At 40.9% G+C, this 24,320-nt stretch overlaps 1 protein-coding gene across 2 annotated transcripts in view; it reads left to right on the plus strand.

Moving 5' to 3' along the window:
- Positions 1 to 7,739: 7,739 nt before the first annotated feature.
- GRIA1 (glutamate ionotropic receptor AMPA type subunit 1) overlaps positions 7,740 to 24,320 on the plus strand; it is a 347,675-nt gene continuing 331,094 nt past the window's right edge. For both annotated transcript variants that reach the window (XM_020978367.2, XM_020978364.2), the window contains exons 1-2: positions 7,740 to 8,070; positions 11,220 to 11,357. In XM_020978367.2, coding sequence (XP_020834026.1) covers positions 7,989 to 8,070; positions 11,220 to 11,357 — 220 coding nt within the window. In that variant the 5' untranslated portion in view covers positions 7,740 to 7,988. The remainder of the gene's footprint in view (positions 8,071 to 11,219; positions 11,358 to 24,320) is intronic.

The raw sequence follows: 24,320 nt of genomic DNA on the forward strand, positions 1-24,320 counted from the left end.
AGGCAAAGATATTACACAGGCAGGTGGAGATGAGGGACCAGTGCTCAGATGAGGGATGATGCCTGGGTATACTGGACTCTGAGTCATCTGAGGAAAGTAAAGATCACGTCATCATAGATTTACACTAGCAAGTGACCTTAGATGTCATCTAAGGGTCCAACCCTTAATTGTACTACTCAGGAAACTGAGTAAAGAGGTTAAATTACTTAGCTCAGAGTTGCATACCTAGACAGTCTTTGAAACTTAGGCATTCATTCTATCTGCTACATTATACTGCCCTACATTGGCACAGAAATGGTATACTGAAATCTAGATAAAATAATAGCTCCCAGTTTCATATCATTTCTAGTTTAAAAAGTGCTTTTCTTGCAATAAATATTGTGGTTGGTTTCTGCTTCTAACTGGTTCCATGTTTTGTCTCACCTATTTACCCCTCATAGAATAGACCACCAGTAAATACATACATACATATATATATATATACACACATATATATATATATATGTGTGTGTATGATATATATATGTATATGATACGTGTGTGTGTGTATACACACATACATACTTACACACACACATATATAATGTTTTCCTTTTGAAAAACCTTGCCTCCCTTCAATAGAGCTATAACTAGAGTGGGGCAACTGAGCTTTACTCCAGGGACACTAAGATCTGAGGGCAAACTTCTTCTTCACCATGGCCCTGCCTACAGCTCACATTCCTTCACTGATCCTGGATCACAGTCCCTTACAACTTCTGTAACTCAACTGTCCCCACCCATTTGCCTAGCTTTGATCAAGCCATCGTCTACAATGGTGGTGTGATGACACGAGGATGCTGTTTCTGTAAACTGGAGTCTAGAAAGAAAATCATTAAACATACAAAAGTATAGATGCCTCTATCTTCCATCTGCCTCTTTTGGGGATTTGGGAAATCTGTGGGTTGTTAGCTGTGCTATGCCTTTCCTCTAGCCCAACTGTACCTAATTACAAGTAGCTTGCACAAAAGCACTGGACCGATACAAATGAAATCTAACACAGCTTACATGGGATCTCAAGGCTTTTTCTCAGTCCATATGGGATCCTACCTGATCCTTACTCTGATCCTCCTTCTTATGGTAGCCTCCCTAATAGCCTCAGAGTTCCCCCAAGGCCTCTGTCTCTCTCTAATAGTACTACCCATCTGGGAAAGAGGACCTGGAGTCCTGGGATCCAAGATCTTTCCACAAGGTATTCCCATAGCCTACCTCTTACCCCAAGAACTAAGATTGCTAGGTATGGCTTAGTCCATGAAATAACAAAAAAGCAGTGAAACAATACAAGGAAAGAAACAAACTCTGTGGCTAGAATGATGACTATCAATTATTTATATTGTGACTAGGAAGAACTTTAGAATATATTAAGACATTGAACAGAGACCTTCAGAACTAGAAGAGCTGCCCTTAGAAGAGAGAGTAGAGAGTGTCAGACATAGAAGAGTCCTTAGAAAAGGGATTCTCAACCATTTTTTGTGTCATGGTCCCCTTTGGCAGTGTTGTAAAATTTATAAACCTCTTCTCATAATAATGTTTTTAAACATACAAAATAAAATATATAGTTTTAGAAAGGAAATTAATTGTATGGAAATAAAAAATAAAATATATTTTAAAAGTTTGTGGACTCCAGGTTAACAACCCCTTTCTTTTTTTTTTCTTTTCCTCCCACTTATATTTTATTTTTTCCAATTACATGTAAAGGTAATTTTTGATATTCACTTTTACAAGATTTTGAGTTCCAAATTTTTTCTCCCTCTCTCCCCTCCCCCCTCCACAAGATGGCAAGCAATCTGATTATAGGCTATACATATACAATCATATTAAACATATTTCCATATTAGTCATGTTGTAAAAGAAGAAACAACAAAAGGAAAAAACAACACAAAAAAGAAAAGAAAATGAGAAAATAGTATGCTTTGATCTGCATTCAGACTCCATAGTTCTTTCTCTGGATGTGGAAAGCATTTGCCATCACCAGTCTTTTGGAATTGTCTTAGATCATCGTATTTCTGAGAAGAGCTAAGTTTATCAAAGTTGGTCAACACACAATGTTGCTGTTACTGTGTACAGTGTTCTCCTGGTTCTGCTCACTTCATTCAGCATCAGTTCACGTAAATCTTTCCAGGTTCTTCTGAAGTCCACTTGCTCATCATTTCTCATAACACAATAGTATTCCATTACATTCATATACCACAACTTGTTCAGCTATTCCCCAATTGATGGGCATCCCCTCAAAAGGAATCCCTTTCTTAGAACATATAATGTGATAACTGGCAAGGACTTTAAGGCAGAGAACACAGAATGTTAACATTAGAAGAGACCTTAGAATATAGAATGTCAGAATTCAGAGGAACTTGAAGAAATTTAGTTTTCCAACTTTCTCTTTTTACAGAAAAGGAAAATAAGGATTATGAAAGTGCAACAAATTGCCTAAGGTCACACAACCAATATATGGAATAACCAAGATTCAGACCCAGGTTTCTGACTTTGAGCCCAGTTTTTTTTTTCCATGATGTTTTAGTTTTTGTCAATTCTGCTGGTGAGGCCATCATGGCATAGCCAATAACCCACAGATTACTCAACTTTCTCCCCTCCCCCCAGAAGGAGAAAACTTCTGGAAATTAATTAAATTTTCACTTTTATTAAGCAAAGAGTAGGGAGCAGGACTAAGTTAACTACTATAATGATTCACTATATTTCATCAAAGGGAGCCTACCCAAAGGTATGGTATTAACTTTGAGGACCATTTGCTCTCTTCTGGGTTACCATGTAATAAAGTATAATGGAGAGAACACTAAATGGGGAATCCAAAAGACCTGCACTGTCAGGATTCTAAATTAAACAGAGAGTCTAAATCTAAGCCCAGTGAAAATTCATGTCAAATATTAGATGTGTGCCTGTGGGCAAGTAATTTCCCTTCTTTGGACCTCAGTTTCCCCTTCTGTAAGATGATGGGACTTGATTATATGATCTCTAAATCCCTTTTAGCTCTAATATCATGTTCTCAGGTCCCTGCAAACCATAATGCTCTATGATTCTATTAATGCTTCACTGGTGTTATTAGGGAAGACAGTAGTCATTGCTTGTGGTTTTCACCTGAAAGAAGGCTTGGATTTGGGACTCCCTTCTTGAAAAAACTCTATTTCTTAAGGTACTGATCCCTCTCCAGGGTGTTTTCCAGAATTTGCATCGCTCCCCTAATTACCGGGCAATGCTTCCGGCTTATAAAATGTTGTTATATGTATGAGCAATGGAGGGAAGACGGGGAAAAAAGAATAGAAAATGCTGTTGAAATTGGCAAAATTCCAATGTGGGTAATCACATTCTTTAGGGTGGTGATCTCGCCATACACACAGTCTGTGGAGCATTTTGTGAACCTTCTGCATGAAATGCGCTTTAAAAACACGTAAAATATTATTGTTATTATTTTTACATCTGCCAGGGTATTTTTAAAGTCACCAAGGCACCCTCTCTCTGATTGCATGCTCAGCGATCTGTCATCCATCAGTAATCCGTTCCCAGACTGTATATTTGACATTTTCTCTTGAATCACAGTCCAGTAGAATCATAGAATGCTAGAGCTATAAAGGACAAACAGAACATAGAACACAGAATAGCAAAGCTGGAAGGGACCCCAGGATGTTCCACTTCTAACATTCTACATTCTGCATGTTGTCATTTTCAATTCTAACGTTCCATGGCCTCTTATATTTTAAGTTGAAAAAAAAAACATTGTTATTTATAAGCGAAATGACATATACATTGAGCCAAATGTGGTATGACTTGGATTTGAAACTTGTTCGCATGTTATATTATGGTGATATAACAAATGATCATTGAAAACCCATCTTTTGCACTGCTATTTGACTCCCAATAAAATAGGCAAAGCATTTCTTATCTATTACAGGTGGGTGTAGAAAGGTTTCACTAATTAATACTTGTAGAGGGCTTGGAGATCCTCAGAAGAAAGGTGACACAAGTGTGAAGCCTGCAGTGACAGCTTAATTATTATTATTACTCTTAAAAAGCACAGAGAACTTAAAAGGTCCCCAGGCACCTTTCAAAAAACGGAAGCAAGGGGCTAACTCCTTAAATAGTCCAGTATTATTTTGGTGCTCTACCATCCTTCTCCTCCCACTCATCTGCACTCTCCATTTCCATCCCCTCTTTAAACAGATAATTCCTAAAACTTCTACTTTACCTCTCTGTTCAAAGTCCTAAGCCCTTTGCCAGCACAAAAGTGAAAGAGCTTGCCTGTTAAAGCTGCATAGAATTCTCAAATGTGTAGACAGTCTGTATCAATGTACCCTTAATAAATCAATCAGGGATATTTGAATTGAACTATATGTTCATTGAGGGCAGTGATTCTAAATCTATTAGTACAGCACCACTGACAGATACACAGCTTATGTTTATATGGTGTTTTGTAGTATGCAAAGCAGTTTCCTGGTGACAATCCTGTGAGGTTACAGATAAGGAAACAAATTTATAAAGAAGTAGCTTTCCTGAGGTCACAGAGCAGTTAAATTAGAAGCAACTGCCTCTTCAGGTCCTCCTACCTCCCAATCCAGTGAACTCTCCACTATACTACACCCTACTTTGGTCTTGCTTAATTCAACATATCTAACAGTTATTGGGTGCCTATTACGGGCAATACTAGTTGATTAATATGGGGATGATAGAAACATTTTCAATCTGATACTACTCCAGTGACACTGGCCTCCTGGCTGTTCTTGGAACGAGACGTCCTCTCAGCTCTGGGCATTTTCTCTGGCTCTCCCCCATTGCTGAAATACTTTCCCTTCTCTGCTCCAACAAGTAATTTCCCTGGTTCTCGTAAGTCCTAAGTAAAATCCCCCTTTCTATAGGAAACCTTCTCCAATCCTTCTTTATTCCAGTGCTTTTCCTCTTTTAATTATTTCTTATTTATACACATATAGCTTGTTTTGTATATATTTGTTTGCACATTGTTTCCCCCATTAGCCTATAAACTTCTTGAGGGTAAGGATTCTCTTTGCTTCTTTTTGTCTGCAGTACTTAGCACAGTGCCCGGCACTTATGGTAAGCACTTAATAAAAGTATTTATTGAATGGATATCATTTCCTATTTTATTCTAAGGAGGACATTAATTATAATAATACAGTATAAAGTAACAGCACTATGTCCACAGTCCTGGTTTGTTCAATATTTTTATCAGCAAATTGAATGAAAGCATAGATGGCATGCTTATTAAATTTGCAGGCAAAATGAAGCAGGGAGGAATTGCTAAAACCTTGGCTGACAGAACTGATATCCAAAGAGATCTTGAAAAGTTCTGCCACTGGCTAGTTTTGTGACTACAAGCAAGTCCCTTTACCCCTATAGACTTGTCATCTATAATATAAGAGACTGAATAGCCTCTAAGATCTCTTCTGGTTCCAACATTCCATGAATGATTGTAACAATTTTATAGGGATACATTTGAAGTTCTGAACTTAGGCTAAAATCAAAGCAACTGCACATGTAGAGAAGGGAGGAGGTAGGCCGTTCATATGAAAAAGACCTGGGGCTCTTGGTGAACCAGGAATAACCCCTCCTTTCCTACCCCCCCCAAAAAAACCCTAATACAACCTTAGGCTGTTCTAAAATAATGACTAATAATAACAGCTAACATTTATATGGTATTACTATGTGTCAGACACTATATTTAGCGCTTTATAATTATTATCTCATTTGATCCTCACAACAAACCCTGCTATTATTATTCCTATATTACAGATGGGGAAACCAAGGTAAACAGGTTTAGTAACTTGCCCAGGGTCACATAGCTTGTAAGTATCTGAGGCCAAATTTGAACTCAGATCTTCTTGACTCTAGGCTCTGTACTCTATCCACTGTGCCAGGTTAGGTTGATAAGCCTGCTGTTCTCTGTTCATTTAAATCACTTCAGGAGTATGGTGTTGAGTTCTAGGTGTCACATTTTGGAAGAGATATTGAAAATCGATCATAACTAGTGGATCATTACTGTGATGGTGAGAGAAACAGAGACATGACATGCCACGTGAGAACAAGATGAAAGAACTGGGGATGGTGGGGCAGGGAGGAGAGGAGACTCATGGACCATTCATTCTGTTCAGATGATCTTGGTCCCAGAAGGCAGAACTGGAAATGATCAATGAAAATTACAGAGAAACAGATTTCACCTGAATATGAAGAAGGACTTCTGAGTAGTCAGAGCTGTTCAGTAATGCAATGGACTGCCTAATGAGATAATAAACTTCTCAAGACTAGAAGTATTCAAGGAGAATTTGGATGCCCAGTTGTTGGGAAGCTTACAGAGGGGGTCTGTGCTTCAGGTGGGCATTGGAACAGATGACCTTTAATTATCATTGTAAACTGATTTATACTGAAGAGTCCAAAAGCAAATTTTGCCAGCATCTTCCAGTCCTTCCCTGATGTAAAAGGATTCATGTAACTTATCAACATAAAGTGCTATCTTGGTCTTTATAGCACACCAACACGACCAAGCTACCCTGGCCTCTTGTGGATTAGAGTGAGGGAGACCTAAACTGTGTGTAATAAAAAAACCACTGCCTAGAGTTGGAATAAAGGCATGTCGACAGGGACTAGACCCTAAGGTGAAAGATCAAAGCAATATAAGGACTTTGGTTTGGAAGTTCTTCATTTGACTGTGTCTTTCTAACGCTCCACCAAATGTGGAAAACATTTTTTTTTCTCTTTTAAAAAAAGAGGGATTTCTAGGGTCTGTCCCTGGGGCATCAGGTTGTACTAATAATTGGGACAGTAGAGCGCACGCAGTGTGCCACATACAACCTTCTTTCTTTAGGAAAAGTGACCTAGATCAAGCAAAGAAGGATTAGGGACTAGAGTGGGTCCTCCATGCCACCTACTGATTCTCCGTAGAACCCACAGTCCTGGCAGCCTCCACCTGGACCAAGGTAATAGGATACGTGGTGGCAGAGGAAAAGGGCATGATTAAATTTCCCCTCAGAATAAAGTTATGTCTGCACCTCATCCTATATTATGAAATAGGGAAAAACAGCACTAGGCTTGAAGTCTGAACAAGTGGGTTCGAGTCAGCATGCTGCCACTTAATTGTGTGCAAGTCACTTAGACTCTTTGAGCCTTAGTTTTGCATATGTAAAACAATAAGGTTTAGAGCTGGAAGGGACCTTACAAATCCTTTAGCTGACCTACCTGTCTTACACAGTTGCTTTCCGTAGCCTATTTCCGCTTCTTTCAAAAGGGGGAAAGGAGTAATGTTACCTGCGTTATTTACCTCACAGGGTTGTGAGGAAAGGAAGTGTAAACCGTAATTCTGAGCCTCAGCTTTTTCCTCTGGAAAATGGGGACAAAAGTAGTTGTGCAATCTTGAAGATTACTAAGAGAAGAGCGCTATATCGATATGGGTGCTTATTAGAAGAAAGGTTAGGGGCAAAGGGGGAGGGGAATTGCCCCTCCAAAGACAAAGCAACCTTGTCTCCCACTCCCACTCCCACCCCGGGCCTAGGTTAGGAAAAGGAAGGGAAAGGAGAATGGATGAGGGGGGGTGGGGGGAGATGTGCAGCGGAGCCCAGCTGTTGAACTCTGAGCGAGGCGGGCATTAAGCCTGATGGAAATGCCGCGTGCGTGCGTGCGCGCGTGTGTGAGAGGGAGAGAGCGAGAGAGCGAGGGAGCGAGGGAGCGAGGGAGAGGGAGAGGGAGAGTGGGAGAGGGAGAGGGAGAGCGAGAGCGCCGGGGGAAGAAGGGCTTCTCTCAGTCAGCGGCTCAGCTCGCTCTACCGCCAGTTGGTGCTAAGGCAATTGAAGTGGCGGCTTGCAAGCGGAGCGGAGCCAGCCCTGCGCGCTGAGGGGCCGCCCGAGGGGCAGCCGCCAAGCCAGGGAGAGGAAGGGAGCAGGGAACTCCAAATCTATGGTTGGAACTGGGCTTCTTTTTTCGCCAATGCAAAAAGGAATATGCAGTGCATTTTCGCCTTCTTTTGCACCGGTTTTCTAGGGGCGGTAGTAGGTGCCAATTTCCCCAACAACATTCAGATCGGTGAGTGGGAAAGCCTTTGGCTGGGGCTGGGGAGGAGGCTGGAAGTCACTTTCTAGGTTTGGGCAGTGGGGGCTGGTGATCGTTGCTTTGGTGCACCGGCTCTCCTCCGCGCGTGGCCAGGAGCGGCTAGGTTTGCTGCGGACGTGCCACGGCCCCGGGGGGCTGCCAGCGCAGGGAAGGGGTGTCTGTTAACCTTCTCTCCGGGAGAGATGGGGGCGGGGGGGGGCATGGGGAAGTTTGTGCACGCACGCGCGCGGAGACACACACACACACACACACACACACACACACACACACACACTCACACGGCGTGCGCGTGAAATGGTGGAAGCGCCGCTTTGCAAATAGGCTGCGGTTGACAAGGGAATGGTGGGCGTTCAGTTAACCCTTACCCTCCCTTCCTCCATTTTAGAAACTAAAGCTAGCTGTGGTGGGCTGAGGGGATAGATAAGACAGCAGCTTAGCCTTTTCCCGAGAAAGCAAGCAGCCTGAGGCAATGGGGCTCCCTCTCCAATCCTTGCCTCCTCTCCTCCTCCCTCACCCCCACCCCACTGTTCAATAATTCATCAGCCTCTTTTTCCTTTGGTTAAATTACCCCCTCCCCACAAACCTTGAATTTTACCTTCACCATCGGAAAATCTACCCATTTCTTGCCTCGAGCCTTCCCCCACCCCCAAATCCCCATCCCCTTTCTGCTGTCTCTTCTCTTCCATACCATCAAGTAAAAGTGACTCCTGGATTCTTCCAAGATGCAGCACCCCGACTATACTGTCTATCCACCCCCTCCCTTCGATCTCTCCTGGCCGAAACAAAACCTCTCCCCCAACCCCCACCCCAAGCTGCAGGCAGTCTACCAGTTAGTGAACACGTGCCATCAATCAACCCCGAAAAACCTTCGGTGAAGGATGGGGAAGGGGGAGAATAGGGGTCGAGTTACACATGTGTTAAGCGTGGTGTGAAACAGGGACCCAGCTCTGTTAACAGCTTCTCGCCTATTTTTTTTTTCCTCCTCATCCCACACTCCGCCTTCTCTTCCCACCCCCAAGGGATCCGCCGTGGAAAGTTTCCATTTCCCAGAGTTTGTGGGTCTTTGTGTGTCTGTGGTACACGTTGTTGTGGTGGTGCTGCAACGCGAGGGCGCCTTGTCTCCCGGCTCCCTCCCCCCGCCTCCCCCCATCTCCTCCTCCCCCCGCACCCCTCCCACCCCCCACTGCCCTGATGCCTAGCAAAAAGCTTTAGAGTCGGATCATGGCTGGTTAAACTCCCTTTGTTCCCTGACACCTGTTACACTGGGGTTGGGGGGGTGAGGGTGGTGGAGCGGGGAGTGGGGTGCGTTGTGCTCCTGTCTGTGAGGGCTCGTGTAGTCTGTGCGGCAAACTTCTGCGTGTTCACAGGCTCCTTGCTTGGCTTCCTCAGCCAGGCTCCCAACCACCACCCCACCAGCTCGCTGACAGCACCAGCTCCGAGAGTTGTCCCCACCCTCTATTTCATTCATTGAAGGGAGGGGGGAGGGGAGGAGAGATGGAAGAGGGAGGGAAATGTTCAGGGTGTGGTCTTTCAGCAAGCTAGTGTCCAGGAGGGGTAGAAGGGAGGAGAGAGAAGCTTCATTCCTTCCTTAATACTGAATCTGGAAGAGTTTGTTTTGATATTAAAATGGGGGTACAGGTGTATATACTGATGTTTTCTGTATGAGTATGTGTGTATCTGCATGTCTGAGAGTGTAAGCATATGTGTATACATATGTAGATAAGTATGTATATCTCCACATGTGTACAAGGTGTCCCAAAGTTGTGCAGTGTTAGGCACAACAGCTTAAAACAGCACTGTCAGGACGCCCTGTATATTTTTTAGCTATAGGTGTATACATTTGTTTCTATCTATGCCTATGTCTGTGTATGCTGGGCTGTGGGTATGTATCATATGCATATACATAAATTAGTCAGTCCATAAGCATTTATTAAGTGGTGTGCAAAGAGGAGAGAAGAAAGGTTTAAAAAAAAAATCAGTGTCCGCCCTCAGGTATTTACATTCCATTTGGGCAGACAACATACAAAATATACACTGTGTAAATTGAAGCAAATCTTAAAGGAAAGGCACTCACAGTGGGAGGAGAAGTTGTACATGAGTTTGAATGTGCTTGTCTGTGTGAATATGTGCTTATCTTTCTAAATAACTGTGTGTGCAAGTTTGTGTACATTTGTTATCCACATATATTGTACAGTGAGTATTCTGTTTCATATTACATGTAAGTACATGTGAGATTAGTGGATAATATGTGCCTAATTGTGTGTTTATGTGTGTGATATATATATGTGTATGTGTATGTGCTCATATGGTATTGCCTATACAAATTATGAATATATATATATATATGACTAGGTAAACAATATATATTTGCTTCTGTACATCTGTACACACATATGTGTGTGTATATTTATAATTATAATATATATACATGCACATATATGTACACATAGGTCACTTGTGTGGTTTCAGGAAAATAAAGAAGTTTCACACCTCCCCTCCTCCCTGGCCTAAGCTATCATTAGTTGCATGAGATAAACAGGCCCAAATGTTTAGGCACTGAAATGTGGAAAGTGTGGTTATATAAAGCAGGACTATAGAACAAGACACATGATGGCTAGTACAGCATTTTTGAACCCTCATGCTTCTTGGTGGGGGTGGAAAAGTGTGTGTATACGTGGGAGAGAGTGAGAGATGCTTCTGAGCTTCCTGGAATTCATGGATTTTGCCAAAGCTGAGCAGCAAGTGTCAAATCCAGAATTCACTGCAAATTGGACTGGACTATAATGTTGTATAGCAAAGAAAAGGAGACAGCCTGGCATAGTGAAGAGAACACTGGCCAGCGACTCAGATTTCATTCCTGACTTTACCACTAACTTTCTGTGCATCCTTGGAGAAATTATTTTCACTCTGCGGACCTCATTTACCCCTCTGTAAGATTAGGGGGTTGGACTAGATAACTTCTGAGCCCCCTTCCAGCTCTGACACTTGTATTCTACAGTCCCTTCCAATTCTTACTAACATTCTCTGGGCCAGTGATCCTATGAATGGTGTTTAGCCAGTTTCCTGGTACTCTGTGGCTACGTTTAAAACCCATACGGTATGTTCTTTGTTTTTCCTCATAGGGGGATTATTTCCAAATCAACAATCCCAGGAACATGCAGCTTTTAGATTCGCATTGTCGCAACTCACAGAGCCCCCGAAACTGCTCCCCCAGATTGATATAGTGAACATCAGCGACAGCTTTGAAATGACGTATAGATGTAAGTAAACACGCTGCCTTCTCTCCCTTTTATTGTTTTTGACTAGTGTCTAGCAGAGCCCGGAAAAGGCAACGGGGAAAGGTTATTAAATACAAACCCAAACTGAGCCTTATTCAGAGCAAAATTCCTGAGGCCTCTATAGTCATTTCAGTGATTGGTGTTTGTGCACCCCCCACACAATGGACAGACTCTCCCCTTGGGCTGACTGCAAATAACTTGGCAGTCATTCTTCTATCTTGAGGAATGGCAATATGGCTGTGATTTAGTTCCCTGGTCCAGCATGATAAGCAGTGTCCTGCGGTGCTATGAACATCCCGGGGTCACGCAAGAACCTTCTAAGTACTTCAGAGGCTTGTGTCTGGAGCCTTCCTCGCTTCCCGAAGGGAAAACAGCACCCATTTGGGCTAGGCTACATGTAAAAGTGCTTCCTCAAAAGGGCCAGCTGAGATGTTCCACATCTGATAGACTTAATATTGTTTATTTAAGATACTCCATCTACTCATCAAAGCAGCTGAGGCGGTAAACAGATTAATAACAGCAGTATAGGTAAGGAATTTGAGAATAGAATAGATAAGAGCTCATCTAAAGGAAGCAGAAGAAATAGATGGGTTTCAAGTGCCTGAACTGAGAAAATTAAAAGCTTGGGCAATTAACATGCATCTAAGTACATCAAAAGACATGATGAACAGTATGTTGTATGGTTATGCAAAAGAGGCAAAAGTAATGCTCCATAGGTAGTTATCCTATCAACCACATCCGGTCGATGGCACAGCTGCAGTGAGAAGTTTGAGGATGTAGTTGGGCATCGTTAGAGGGTGTCTAGGTCCTTCACCTTCCTTTCTTTCTGCTTTTTCCATAATGGGCAACATGGAGATATTGATCAGGTAACTTTGTATTGTTATTATATAGTGCTGGATATTGTGTATATAGCACAAACTTGCTGTGAAAAATTAAATGAGATATTGTTTACAAACCTCAGAATACTACATAAAGCCAGCTAGCATATTGTTATTAGTAGACTGTACTAATCCTACTAGGTTCTGGTTTGCTCCATTGGTTCGTTTGGCAGAGCATTGGGCTGAAATCAGGAAGTTTGGGTTCTATTACCAGCTCTGCCAATATCCAGCTGTATAACCTTGGGCAAATAGTACCATTTCCCAGGCCTCAGTTTCTCCATATGTAAAATGAGAGGGTTGGACCAGATGATTCAGAAGGTCCCTCCCAATTCTGGATCAACAATGCTTACCTTTATATCTCCCCCTGTGCAGAACAGTTGAGCACATAGATTAATCAATGGGTTATTGAATGAAGGAGTAAATGAATGAATAAGAAGATGACCAGCATACACGTAGAAAGAGAAATGAAGTTTCTTGTGATGGAAGAATGGGTGAGGGGAGAGTGGCCAGGGTTTGCTTTGGATGTTGACTCATTCTGAAAAAGTTAACAAGTGCATGCTGTGTGCAGAGCTCTCTGCTTTGTGATAAAGGTGAAAGTGGATAGAAGGGGGAAAAAAGCTATAAAGGTAAATTAGAACTAGTCCTAATTCATAAGGAACTTAGAATAGGGGAGGAAAAGCGTATATAAAGATGACTGTCATCTAAATTAGTGGCCTGATGAGAAGGGACATGGGTTTGGGGCCAAGAGAGCTGAGTATGAAGCATGGCACATATTTTTTTGCCAGTTGCATGACTCTAGGGAAGTCGTGTGATCTCTCTGAGTCTCATTTGCTCCTATGTCAAATAGGGATTATAACACTTTCCTTACTAAATTGATCTGGGAAAGTGTTTTGTAGTTCGGCAAACCAGGGTAGTGAAAAGAGCACTAGCCTTGAAAGCAGAGAGTAAGGGTTAGAATCCCAGCTGCGCTGCCTACTCGCAGTGTGAACTTGGGAAAGTTAGTTTACATCTCTGCTCTTACTGACTGCTCTGTAAAATGAGGGTGATAATTAATCTGTGCCTCACACGGTTGTTTTGAAGATCACTTGAGACAGTTGGTGGAATGTGCTTTGTAAACCGTATAGCTTTAATGGCAGTTGCATGAATATGCGTTGAATATTAGCAGAAGCAAGAATACTCTGAGGGGGTTATTGTAGAAAGGATTCCTAGCAGGATGGTTTTGTTGTTCAGTCATGTCTGACTCTTTATGATCCCTATTGGGGTTTTCGTAGCAGAGATGCTGGACTGGTTTGCCGTTTCCTTCTCCAGCTCATTTTACAGATGAGGAAACTGAGGCAAACTGTGTTAAATGACGTACCCAAGGTCACACAGCTAGTAAGTGTCTGACACCAGATTTGAACTCAGAAAGATGAGTCTTCCTAACTCCAGGCCCAGCACTGTATCCACTGAGCCACCTATGTGCCCTTAGGCAAGATGAAATCTTGTTCTATTCTGTCCCGGCCAGATAACTTCTGGAGTAGGTGCTACATTTTAGGATGCCGAGCCGTATCCAGAGAAAGAGAATCTGTATCTGATGACATGCATACCGGCTGAAGGAACTGGGGATATTTAGACTGGAGAAGAAAACATTGGGATGGGAAGGGGAGAGATCAGAAGTGTTTTCAAATATTCAAAGGATTACTACTGTGAAGGAGGGATGAGACTTATTCTGTTTGATCTCAGAAAGTAGAATGAGAAACAAGGAGTAGAAGTTTCAGGGAGGCAGGTTTCTTCTTGATATAAGGAAAAGCTTCCTAACAATTAGGTCTATCCCAGAGTGGAAAGGGCTGCCTTAGGGGGAAGTAGGCTCCCTCTTACTGAAAATCATCAAGCAAAGTCTGGAGGACTACTTGTGAATATTGGAACTGGGATTCTTGGTCAATTATGAATCCAGGCATCTTTAGTTTCAGGTACCTTGTAACTATGAGACTTAGGAATATAAATTTGACTTGTTACTATGTAAGAGTTACTACTTGTAACTAGTATATTATAATATAAATATGGGATGTTATTATTAATGTGGTAAATCTGTCAATAAGTTGTCAATGAACATTTATTAAGTGCCTATTATGTGCCACGCACTGTGCTAAATACTGGTGATACAAAGAAAGGTGAAAGACAATCCCTGCTATCAAGGAGCTTTTATGCCACCTAATGCTATTATATCACATGACAGAGCTTGCTTTTTATTGGAGTTGAGGGTGGGAAGACATGGAATGCTTCAAGGACTTATCTTTGAAAGAGTATCGAAGGAAATGGACATTTTTATCTCCAGAAATCAACTGTGATTGTGATCTGCCATTAAAATCTGAGGCTGTTTTCAGGCCACCAGTTACAGGGCATTATGTGGGAATTGAGGGTGCATGAGAAAAATGAGTTGGGGGGGGTGGTTATAAACTGCTTGATTTTTTTTTTATAAGAAGTCTTGGATAAGTGTGAGATATAGGAGAGAATCATTAAGATGTGAGAGGGTGACCCTGAGGGAGTTTATTAAAAGCTGAAAATCCCTACAGTTGCACACCATGTCTAAAGCACAGGCAGATGAGGAGAATAGGTTAATAGTGAAGATGACTGTATGTCAGGAAATAGATATCCAGGAGGGGCCTTTTAGAATACAACATAAAAATGACAGAACGGTTATCTTACCAGGTAGGCCTCCATCTCAGGTGGTTTTTAAAGAAATGAAGAAGAAAAATGGATCCAGGCAAATTTCTTATTAGTATCCAATGAACCCCAAAATGGTTGTGATTTGTGCTGTTAAAGCAGTTGTGATGTAGGGATAGAGGTCCTAGACTGTGACTCAAAATACCTACATTCTATTCTATGTTCTGTTGCCGACTGTGTATCTTCACTGTCATTTCCACCACTACTATCCCCACCTTCCGAGTTTCTTCCTTTGTAAAATAGGAGAGAGAATCTGAGAATTTACGACTTGGAATGGCCCTAAGTGGCCTACTCCAACCCATACTGGAAAAAGCATCACCATTATAACATCCGCAACAAACAGTTTTGAAACCTTCAGTAGAGGGGTGACTCACCACATCTCTGAATAGCTGTGATTGTTAAGGAGTGTTTCTTTATCTAAAATCTAAATTAACGCCTTTGGAAATTCCATTGATTATTTCAGCTTCTGCTCTCTGTGACCAAGCAAAACAAGTCTAATTTTTCCTCCACACATCAGTCCTTCAAATGCTTGAGATATGTGACCCTTTCTTACTCTGATATACTGTGATTAAATGATTTAACAAGACCCTTTGTGAGAGGTAATAGAGAGCTATTGTAGCTTCCTAAGCAGGAGAATTTTTTGATGAAAACATTTCTAAGGTTTTGAGAAGATGAATTTGGCCACAGTGTATAAACTTTAAACTCTGGAGAAGTTTCTAATATTAGTTCTTCTAGTTCAGCCCTGGTCTCCACTGTGAATGTTTATTGTTGAGTGAACCATCTTCATCTTTGACAATCTAGTTTAGACATTTTCCATTGCTAGAATAATAACAACTTAGATGTTATAATGCTTTGTGTTAAAAATACTTTCTATTTATGAGAATGAAAACTAACATTTAAGGATTTCAAAGTGCCTCACATATACTATTTTATTTGATCTTCACAACAACCGCTTGAGTAAGGTTATTATCTCCATTTTACACATGAGAAAATTGAAGCTAATAGATGTTAAACAGCTAGTAAGCTTCTGAGATTGGGTTCAAATTCAGGTCTTCCTGTCTTATAGGGTTATAGATTTAAGGATGGAAGGGATTTCACAAGCCATCTGGTCTAACATCACTCATTTTACAGATGAGGAAATCGAGGTTTAGAGCAGTAAAGAGATTTGTCCAGAATCACACAGAAAGTGTCAGAGGTGGGATTTGAACCCAGGTCTTTATGGCACTCTAGTATGACAGTAACACCTTGCTATCTCCTTACAGCAACCATTGAAGGGAGATAAGGTAGGGGTTATGTTCCAAACTAACACATGGGGGAACTGAGGCAAAAAGAGGCCAATTGACTGCCCAAGGTCAAATAACTACTAAGTAGCAGAAACAGGACTTACACTCAGGCCTCCTGAATCTAAACTCAATGCTCTTTCCATTATACTACAACTGCTTCCCCAGCAATAGCTTCTCTATCCGCTCACGTGTTGGAAACAGTATGGCATTGAGTGATGAGTCCTGTACTTGAGTTTGGGCTCTGCCACTTCCTAGCCCTTCCTTATAAAGGCTGAGAATGTTGGAACCAGGAAAAGGACCTTTGAGGTTATTCAGGGGGATGCACTGTCTAAAACTGATAAAACTCAGCATGTTAGAATTATTTCGCTTTGCTCTCCCCAAATATCTCCCTGTCAACCAGTGTACTCTCCCTGCTCTCCAACCCCCCCTCCCATAATAGATGAGCTCAGAGTTTCACTGGAGCATCTCGAAGCACATTCTAAGTCTGGCCACCCACACTAAAGTATGTGGTAGCTGGTAATGGACTGTTGTTAGTCATGCCATTGATTAAAAAGAAGCATTACTGCACTGTTTTGACTTTGTAGAATGCTTTAAAAACCTTTCTGCTAGTCTCCCCATAACACCCCTACTGGAATAAACTAGCTTATTGCTCTACTCCACGGAACTTGTAATAAGAGTGGGCAGTTGGTGGTGATGCAAAGAGTTTGAGAGAGCTGTAAGATAAAGTGTGGTGTGTGGGAAGAGCCCTGAATAGAGAGGCAGAATATCTGATTTAGAGTCCTGACTCTTGGGAGTAACCTTGGGCAACAGATACATTTCTTTTGGACTCAGTTTTCTCATATGGTAAATGGGTATAATAATGCTTGCACTCCTTACCTCAGAGGGGTATTGTCAGAATTAAATGAAATAGTAGGTATAAAGTACCATGGAAGAACTGTAGGAATATGAGTTTGCTCTTTAATTTTTCCCTGGCATGAGGCACAGGGCTCTGAAATTAGAAGATCTTATTAAAATCAAAGAATATCAGAGCTCAGAGACATATATACATATACACATACATATATATGCATGTATATATACACACATACACATATGTATGCATATACATGTATACATGCATATATATGCTCCTTGGATGTATGTGTGTATATATACACACACATACACATGCATACGTAGGCACACATATATACACGCATACATACATATACCTGAGGAGTTATTCCCTCTGACATTCTTGACAAATGGTCATCTGCCCTTTGAAGATACTTGGTAAGGATCCTCCTCCCTAAGAAGCAGCCTTGCAGTTGTGGGATATTTCTAAGTGCTAAGAAGTTATTTCTGTAAATGATCTAGAATTTGCTTCCTTTAAATGCTTCTAGTGCTGCTCTCTGAGGTCAAGCAGAAGAAGTTGAATCCCTCTTCTATATGACAGTCCTTTAAGGATCAGAAGAGAGCAACCATGTGCCCTTTATGATGTCTTTTCTCTGGCTAAATTTCATAAACTGATCCTCTCATAGCATTTTCTTATTCCGTTTCACTCATCATCATTGCCTTACTCTTGCTATGTACCTATTTGTGAGAGTCCTTCCTAAAATGTAGTGTGGAAATGAACACGATATTCCAGGCATGGACTGACCAGAGCAGAATATAATAGGATTATCACCTTTCTCATTCCTAGAAACTATGTCTATCTGTATATGTAGTCAGCTATATGATGTAGTCAGCCTAGGACTACATCGGGTCTTAGTTTCTTTACTAACATTGAGCTTGTGTTCCACAAAAATTTTTCCAGGATATTTTTATGCTGTTGTCCATCTTTACCTCCCCCATTTTAGTCTTTTGATTCTTTTGAACCCCAAAGTAGGTCTTTCCACTTAATCCAGTTATATTCATTATTCAGTTTGAGCTATTACTCTAGTCTGTTGAAATCTTTTAAAATATTGATTCTGTCATCCAAAGTCTTAACTATCCTCAACTTCATGTCATCTGCAAATAAAAGTATGATAAACATGCAGCTAGGCTTTCGCCTATGTCAGCAATAAAAATGTTGACCGGCACAAAACCATGGACAGGGCCTTAAAGTACTTCATTACAGACTTCAGAACAGGTTACCATTGACCCATTGCTGACTATTCTTTGAGCATTTGGCCATTTATGAACCCATCTGACTCTCTTCTAGCCCACACCCCTCCATCTTGTTCACAAGGGTGGTATGAAAGTTTTGTCAAATTCTTTAATAAGGGCTAAGTGATTTCTTATCTACAGCATCCCATTGACCTGCCAGTCTAGTAACTCGGTCAACAAAGAAAATGACATTAATTTATTGTGGTCTACTCTTGATGAATCCATGCTGCCTCTCAGTGATCGTCAATTCCCTTTCTTTATGCACACAAAGAAAACATTTACGTTCTAGCATGTTGCCAGGATTTGAAATCAAGCTCACCATTCTGTAGTTTTCATATGCTATGTTTTTCCCTTTACATATTTGCCTGTATCTAATGTTATGACTCAAAACTCCCTCCCCTGTCCTTCGTGATCTTTCAAAGACCAGTGACAATGGTTCAGCAATTACATTCATCATGACTTTTGATATCCTGAGATATAGATCACCTAGGCACGGTGATTTGAACTAATTGAGAGAAACTGTGTGAATTAATTTCATATCCTTGCTTTTCTTGGGTTTCCACTAATGTTAATCATTTTTATTCTTTGCTTCCTAGTCCAAAGATCATTCCCTTTGGTGTGGAGAAAACAGAAGGAAAATAAGAATTTTGCTTTCTCTCTGGAGAGTTTCATCTCTCTTCCCCCACAATGAGCTTTCTCTTCTTTGTTCCTGACACACTCAGTCACTTCCAGGTCTTTTTGTTGTGGTGGTGGTTGTGGTTGTTGTCCTGAGCATTAATTTCAATTCTCAGCTCATTCTGCTCTTCAGCACCACTGACGCTCTTCTTATAGGACTATAGCACATGTTTCTCTTCATCTTCCTTTGCCTGACCTTTCTTCTATCATCTATGCCTGTCTTTTCAAAATCAAAGTTTGACAGTCTGCATCAAGCTTTTAGATAACCTTTCCTTTTTCTTCTTCGTATTTTTTTTTTAATTTTCATAATCCCATTCTTGAGAGATTTCCTCTCCTCTTATGCTGGCATCCCTTGTAGGCAGTTATCCTGTGGCAGGCCACTTTCTCTTTCTCTGAACTCTTTGAAATCTGCTCACCCAAAGTCTAGAATGCATGTCAGGTTATGCTTGTCACCTTACTTACCTTCTCTATCATAGATACCAAGATAGACAGTAGGCACATCTCCCCTGGGTTTAGCAACCAGTTTCTCCTTTAAAGTCAGGCTGTGGTCCAGAATAGCAAGTCCTCTTTGTTGCTTCCTCTATTTTTTTGCTAAAAGAAACTATTAATAAGACAATTGGTTAATTTATAAGGTGTTCTGCTTTTGGCAGAGAAAGTACATTCTAGAACATCTGGATAATAATAATGAATAAAAATAATAGCTACCATTTACATATCATTTTATAAATATCTCATTTTATCATCGCAACAACTCTGAGAGATAGGTGCTTTTATTATCCCCATTTTACAGATAAAAAAGCTGAGTCACACAGAGGTTAAGTGATGTGCCCTGTGTCACAAAGTTGATATCTGAGACCATTTTGAATTCAGGTCTTCCTACCTCTAGATCCAGTGCTGTATCCACTGTGTCAACTCATTGAAGTCTTTCATCCTTAGTATATCATAGCTCTGCTTGTGATCAATTTCCATAACTACTTGTCTATTTGTCACTTATTTCCAGGTGATCTCTAGTATGCCCCTATGCTAATATTACTCTCTCTTATCGTTAATCCTCTCCTAGGAGTCTTCTGGTTCATTGATTTCCCCTCCTCTGTGTATTTACTTAAAATAGAATATTCTCTCTCCCCACTTATCTATTCTATTCCTTTAAAATTAACACTTATACTTATTTAGCTATATGCTGGTTTTGAATACTACAAAATCTCATTGATAGCTGTAAGGAGTTAGATTCAACCTTTTAATATGATAGCTAGTTCGCTTTCTTTATTAACCATACTTTGTGTATTTCTGTATAGACATATGAAACTATTTTCTCTATCTCTTTTCTTGGTTTTTTTATCTCATCTGAATTACTGTTCTGCTCCACTGATATTCTAATTCAAATGCTGTATCTACTATACGCTGGTATTTGGCTTGGCAGATACAGCTGGGCAGTTACCTGCTCCCTCCATTTTCCATTTAAAGCTTCCTTGATCAGATTTGCAAGACCAGGAAAATACATTTTTGCTGACCTTCAAAGGGTACACTGTATGCCTGGCCAGGAGCCCATCATTTCTTTATTGTCAGCCATGATCCAGGAATTTGAGTCTCATTCTCAGAAATCATCTTCTTAACAAAATCCACCTTTGTTCCTGTTGGTAGCAGTGGCAAAACAGAAACAAACAAAAAACACTTCCTGCGTCCCTTCTGTTTCTCTTCCCTAGAAATTCATAATCTCTTTCAATTTTTTCTATGTTTCTTGGAGGGGTATTCTCCCCCACCACAAATCATCAGGAGTTGTGGTGGCCACCAGATTTGAAAAGTCTTGGCACTCTTTCCATTATATCTGTGGAAACAGACTTACATAGGAGTAAGAACTAGCTGTGGGGCAGCTTAAGTGGCATGGTGGATAGAGTGTCGGAACCTGGAGTTAGGAAGGTTTATCTTCCTGAGTTCAAATCCAGCCTCAAATGCTTATTAGCTGTGTGACCCTGGGCAAGTCACTTAACCCTGTTTGCCTCTTATTCTTCATCCATAAAGCAAACTTGAGAAGAAAATGGTGAACCACTCCAGTATCTTTGCCAAGAAAACCCCAAATGGGTCACAAAGAGTCAGACACGACTGAACAAGAGCTAGCTTTAGAATCAGGGAAACTGAGTTCAAATTCTAGTTCTGTTTCTTATTACCTAGGTGACCTTAGGAAAGATATTTAACCTCACTGGATTTCAGTTTCTTCCTCTGTAAAAGTTGGCATTTGGATTTTAAGTCCCTTAAGATTACTTCCAGCTCATAACCCATGATCCTTTAAATCCATATTCTGGAGAGACAGCATACTTCTCTGTTGTTCATCGAGCACAACAGATGAGTGCCTCCTGTATTTTTCAGTACAGAATCACTAACTACTGCTTATTAATTCATTGGTTCATAGATTTATACTGTAGACACGGGGCTAAAAGGGACCACGCAATTTAACCCCTCACTTTAAAAGTGAAGAGCTGGGGGCCAGAAGAGATGTGATTTGCTTGTACTTCCATAGGCTAGTTCTCTGACAGCTCCTAGGTAATCTGTTACCACCATGGAGCTGCAGCAAAGCCCTGGCCTCACTTAATTCTTCCTGAGAAGACTATCTGTACTCCTCCAACAGAAATCCATATTCCTGAAGAAATATTTGTTGAGTTGAATTGAATTCCTTCTAATTCAGGAGTCTTGGCAAGCTAGTTGCAAGGGTTGGACAATATAGACTCTGGCTTAAGGCTGTATACTAAGTTCCTTTGAGCATGTGATATAATATATAAAAGTGCTGGATTTGGAGGTTGAATCTTACCTCAGATTCTTAGTAATTGTTTAACACCAGACTAGTCACCTAACAGACTCAGTTTCCTCACTTTCCATTATTAGGGGATAATAATAGTACCCACCTCCCAAGGATGTTGTTAGGATGAAATGAACTGCTGTACGTAAAGTGTTTTGTAAACCTTAAAGCACTATGTAAATGTTAGCTATTATTGTTTTGTTGTTGATAATATGAAAAAGCACATTTCAAACCTTAAAATGCTATTTAAATATCAGTTAGCCTTAGTATTATGTCAGGAGGAGTGAGTCTAAAAGGTCCTGAAGGGAAGGTTAGTTTATTCCCTCCAATCATTTGTATACCTTTTGAGTGGGTCCAGAACATAGTGAGCCTTTCTTTTGTCCCTAAATCATAGACCCTCTCCTCATCGCTTCCTGTGCCTCAGATGATAATGATAACTATTCTCCATCCCTTTCATTGGCATAAGTTCAAAGTGCTTTTAACCCACATCTACCCACCCTGCACTCTCTGTATAATGCAGTGGCTCCAAATGGCATCTCCTTCCCCCATAGTCTATGCCATCTGTATGGGAGTTTTGAGAATCCATCATGACTAGAAATATTTTCCCACCACTAGCTTCTTTTGTATCATTTCTGTACCCCACCTAATTTTACAAAGCCTCAAAGGGCATTAATAGGTATCCCTTGTTCTTATGGTATGCAGGCCTTTGGAGGGGGGAGTTGTAAGACAGTTGGATGATACTGAAGTGGAAATTGTCTGATTAAAGCTATATTAAAGGCACGGTTGTGAGGGAACTTGAATGTCAGGCTAAGGAGCTCAGGCTTTATTAGGTGGGAAATATAGGTGATATAAAAGACTATAAGTTGATAAGAGGCAGCTATGTGGCATAGTAGATTGAGTGATAGATTTGGAGTGAGGAAGACCTGAGTTTACATCTTGCCTCAGACACTATCAGTGTTATTACTATAAGCAAATCACTTGTGACATTGAGCAGGTCACTTTCCCTCAATGAGAACCAGTTTTCTGGTCTGTAAAATGAAGGGACTGGACTAATCATGGGTCAGCAAACTAAGACCAAAGGCCAAATCCTAACCCACCAGCTGCTTTTATATGGCCCAAGAACTAAGAACGGTTTTGGCATTTTAAAATGAAGTTGTATTTAAATATGTGAAAACCATTACTAACTCAGGCTATGCAAAAACAAGCTGCTGGCTAGGGGGAGAGGGGGGAGGGGAATGTATTTTACCAGTCCCTGCCATTTTGGAGGGAGTATCATCTAGGTCCCTTCTGGCTCTAATATTCTGCAGTGATTGTTATTATTTAGTGGGTTTGTTTTTTATAATGTGAAAAGGCATCATTGGGTCCTTGCAATTGGTTGCATCTTCCTGTAGTTGGTCATTATTCCCATTTTATAGATAATGGAAACTGAAACTAGGAGAAGCAAAATTGCCCCCAGGATCTGAGTGTGAGACATAATGGGACCTAATCATACTTTCTCTCACCTTTGTCTAAGGAAACTGTTACCTCTGGGGAAACAAGAGTGGCCTAGTTTGAGCACTGGTCCTAGGGAGGGGCATAGGACCACAGATTTCTAGCTGCGATGGTATAAGGGCTATGTAGGATATCCCAAAGCTATTAAAGCTTAAAACAGCACTACGACTTTTGGGATGCCCTGTTTTATGTCCTCATTTTAAGGATGAGGAAACTAAAGCCTAAAGAATTTAAGTGGATTACCCAAGTCAAGTCAACAAGGATTTATTAAGTACCTACCCTGTGTCAGGCACTACAAAGTACTAGATCACACATGTAGTAAGTTCCAGAGCCAGGATTTGAACCTCAGTGCTCTGTCTTGAGCTCTGTTGCTGTATAATACATGGAGCACAGAGCAGAGAAAGTCTTATTGAATGGAAGAGCCAAGAAATTATCCAAAAAAAAGAGTTTGAAGCTATCGAAAGATAGGAATCCAGGTGGTAAATAAATAAGTCACAGGCTAATGGTGAGGTAGACAGCTCAGAAATCTAGGCAGGTGGGAAAGACACACAAAGCTATGAACATTTAAATGCTGGGTGAGAGCTTTCTATTTGGAGCCAGAAGACCTGAGTTCAGATTCTAATTCTGACCTCCTGTTGCATGTTGTTCTCCTTGAGACCTTGGGCTAGATACTTCACCTCTAAATCTGTTCCTCCTGCTACAAAGTGGGAGTAATATCTGTTGTAGATACCTCGTAATTGTCTTGTGAGGAATAAATGAATGAATGAGGAGAAGGCACCTTGTAAATTGCAAGACATTATTAAAAATGTGAGTTGTTATTATCATTTTATTATGTGTGTGTGTGTGTGTGTATCTGTGTGTGTGTGTGTGTGTGTGTGTGTGTGTGTGTGTGTGTGTGTGTGTGCAGGAGCACATGCACAGGGAGGAAGAGAGAATATTTGTATATGTACACACACACACAATTTGTTTATCATGGTCTCAGCACATAGCAGGTTCT

The sequence above is a fragment of the Phascolarctos cinereus genome, unplaced genomic scaffold, assembly GCF_003287225.1.
Source record: "Phascolarctos cinereus isolate Bilbo 61053 unplaced genomic scaffold, phaCin_HiC Scaffold_2;HRSCAF=192, whole genome shotgun sequence".
Lineage (NCBI taxonomy): Eukaryota > Metazoa > Chordata > Mammalia > Diprotodontia > Phascolarctidae > Phascolarctos > Phascolarctos cinereus.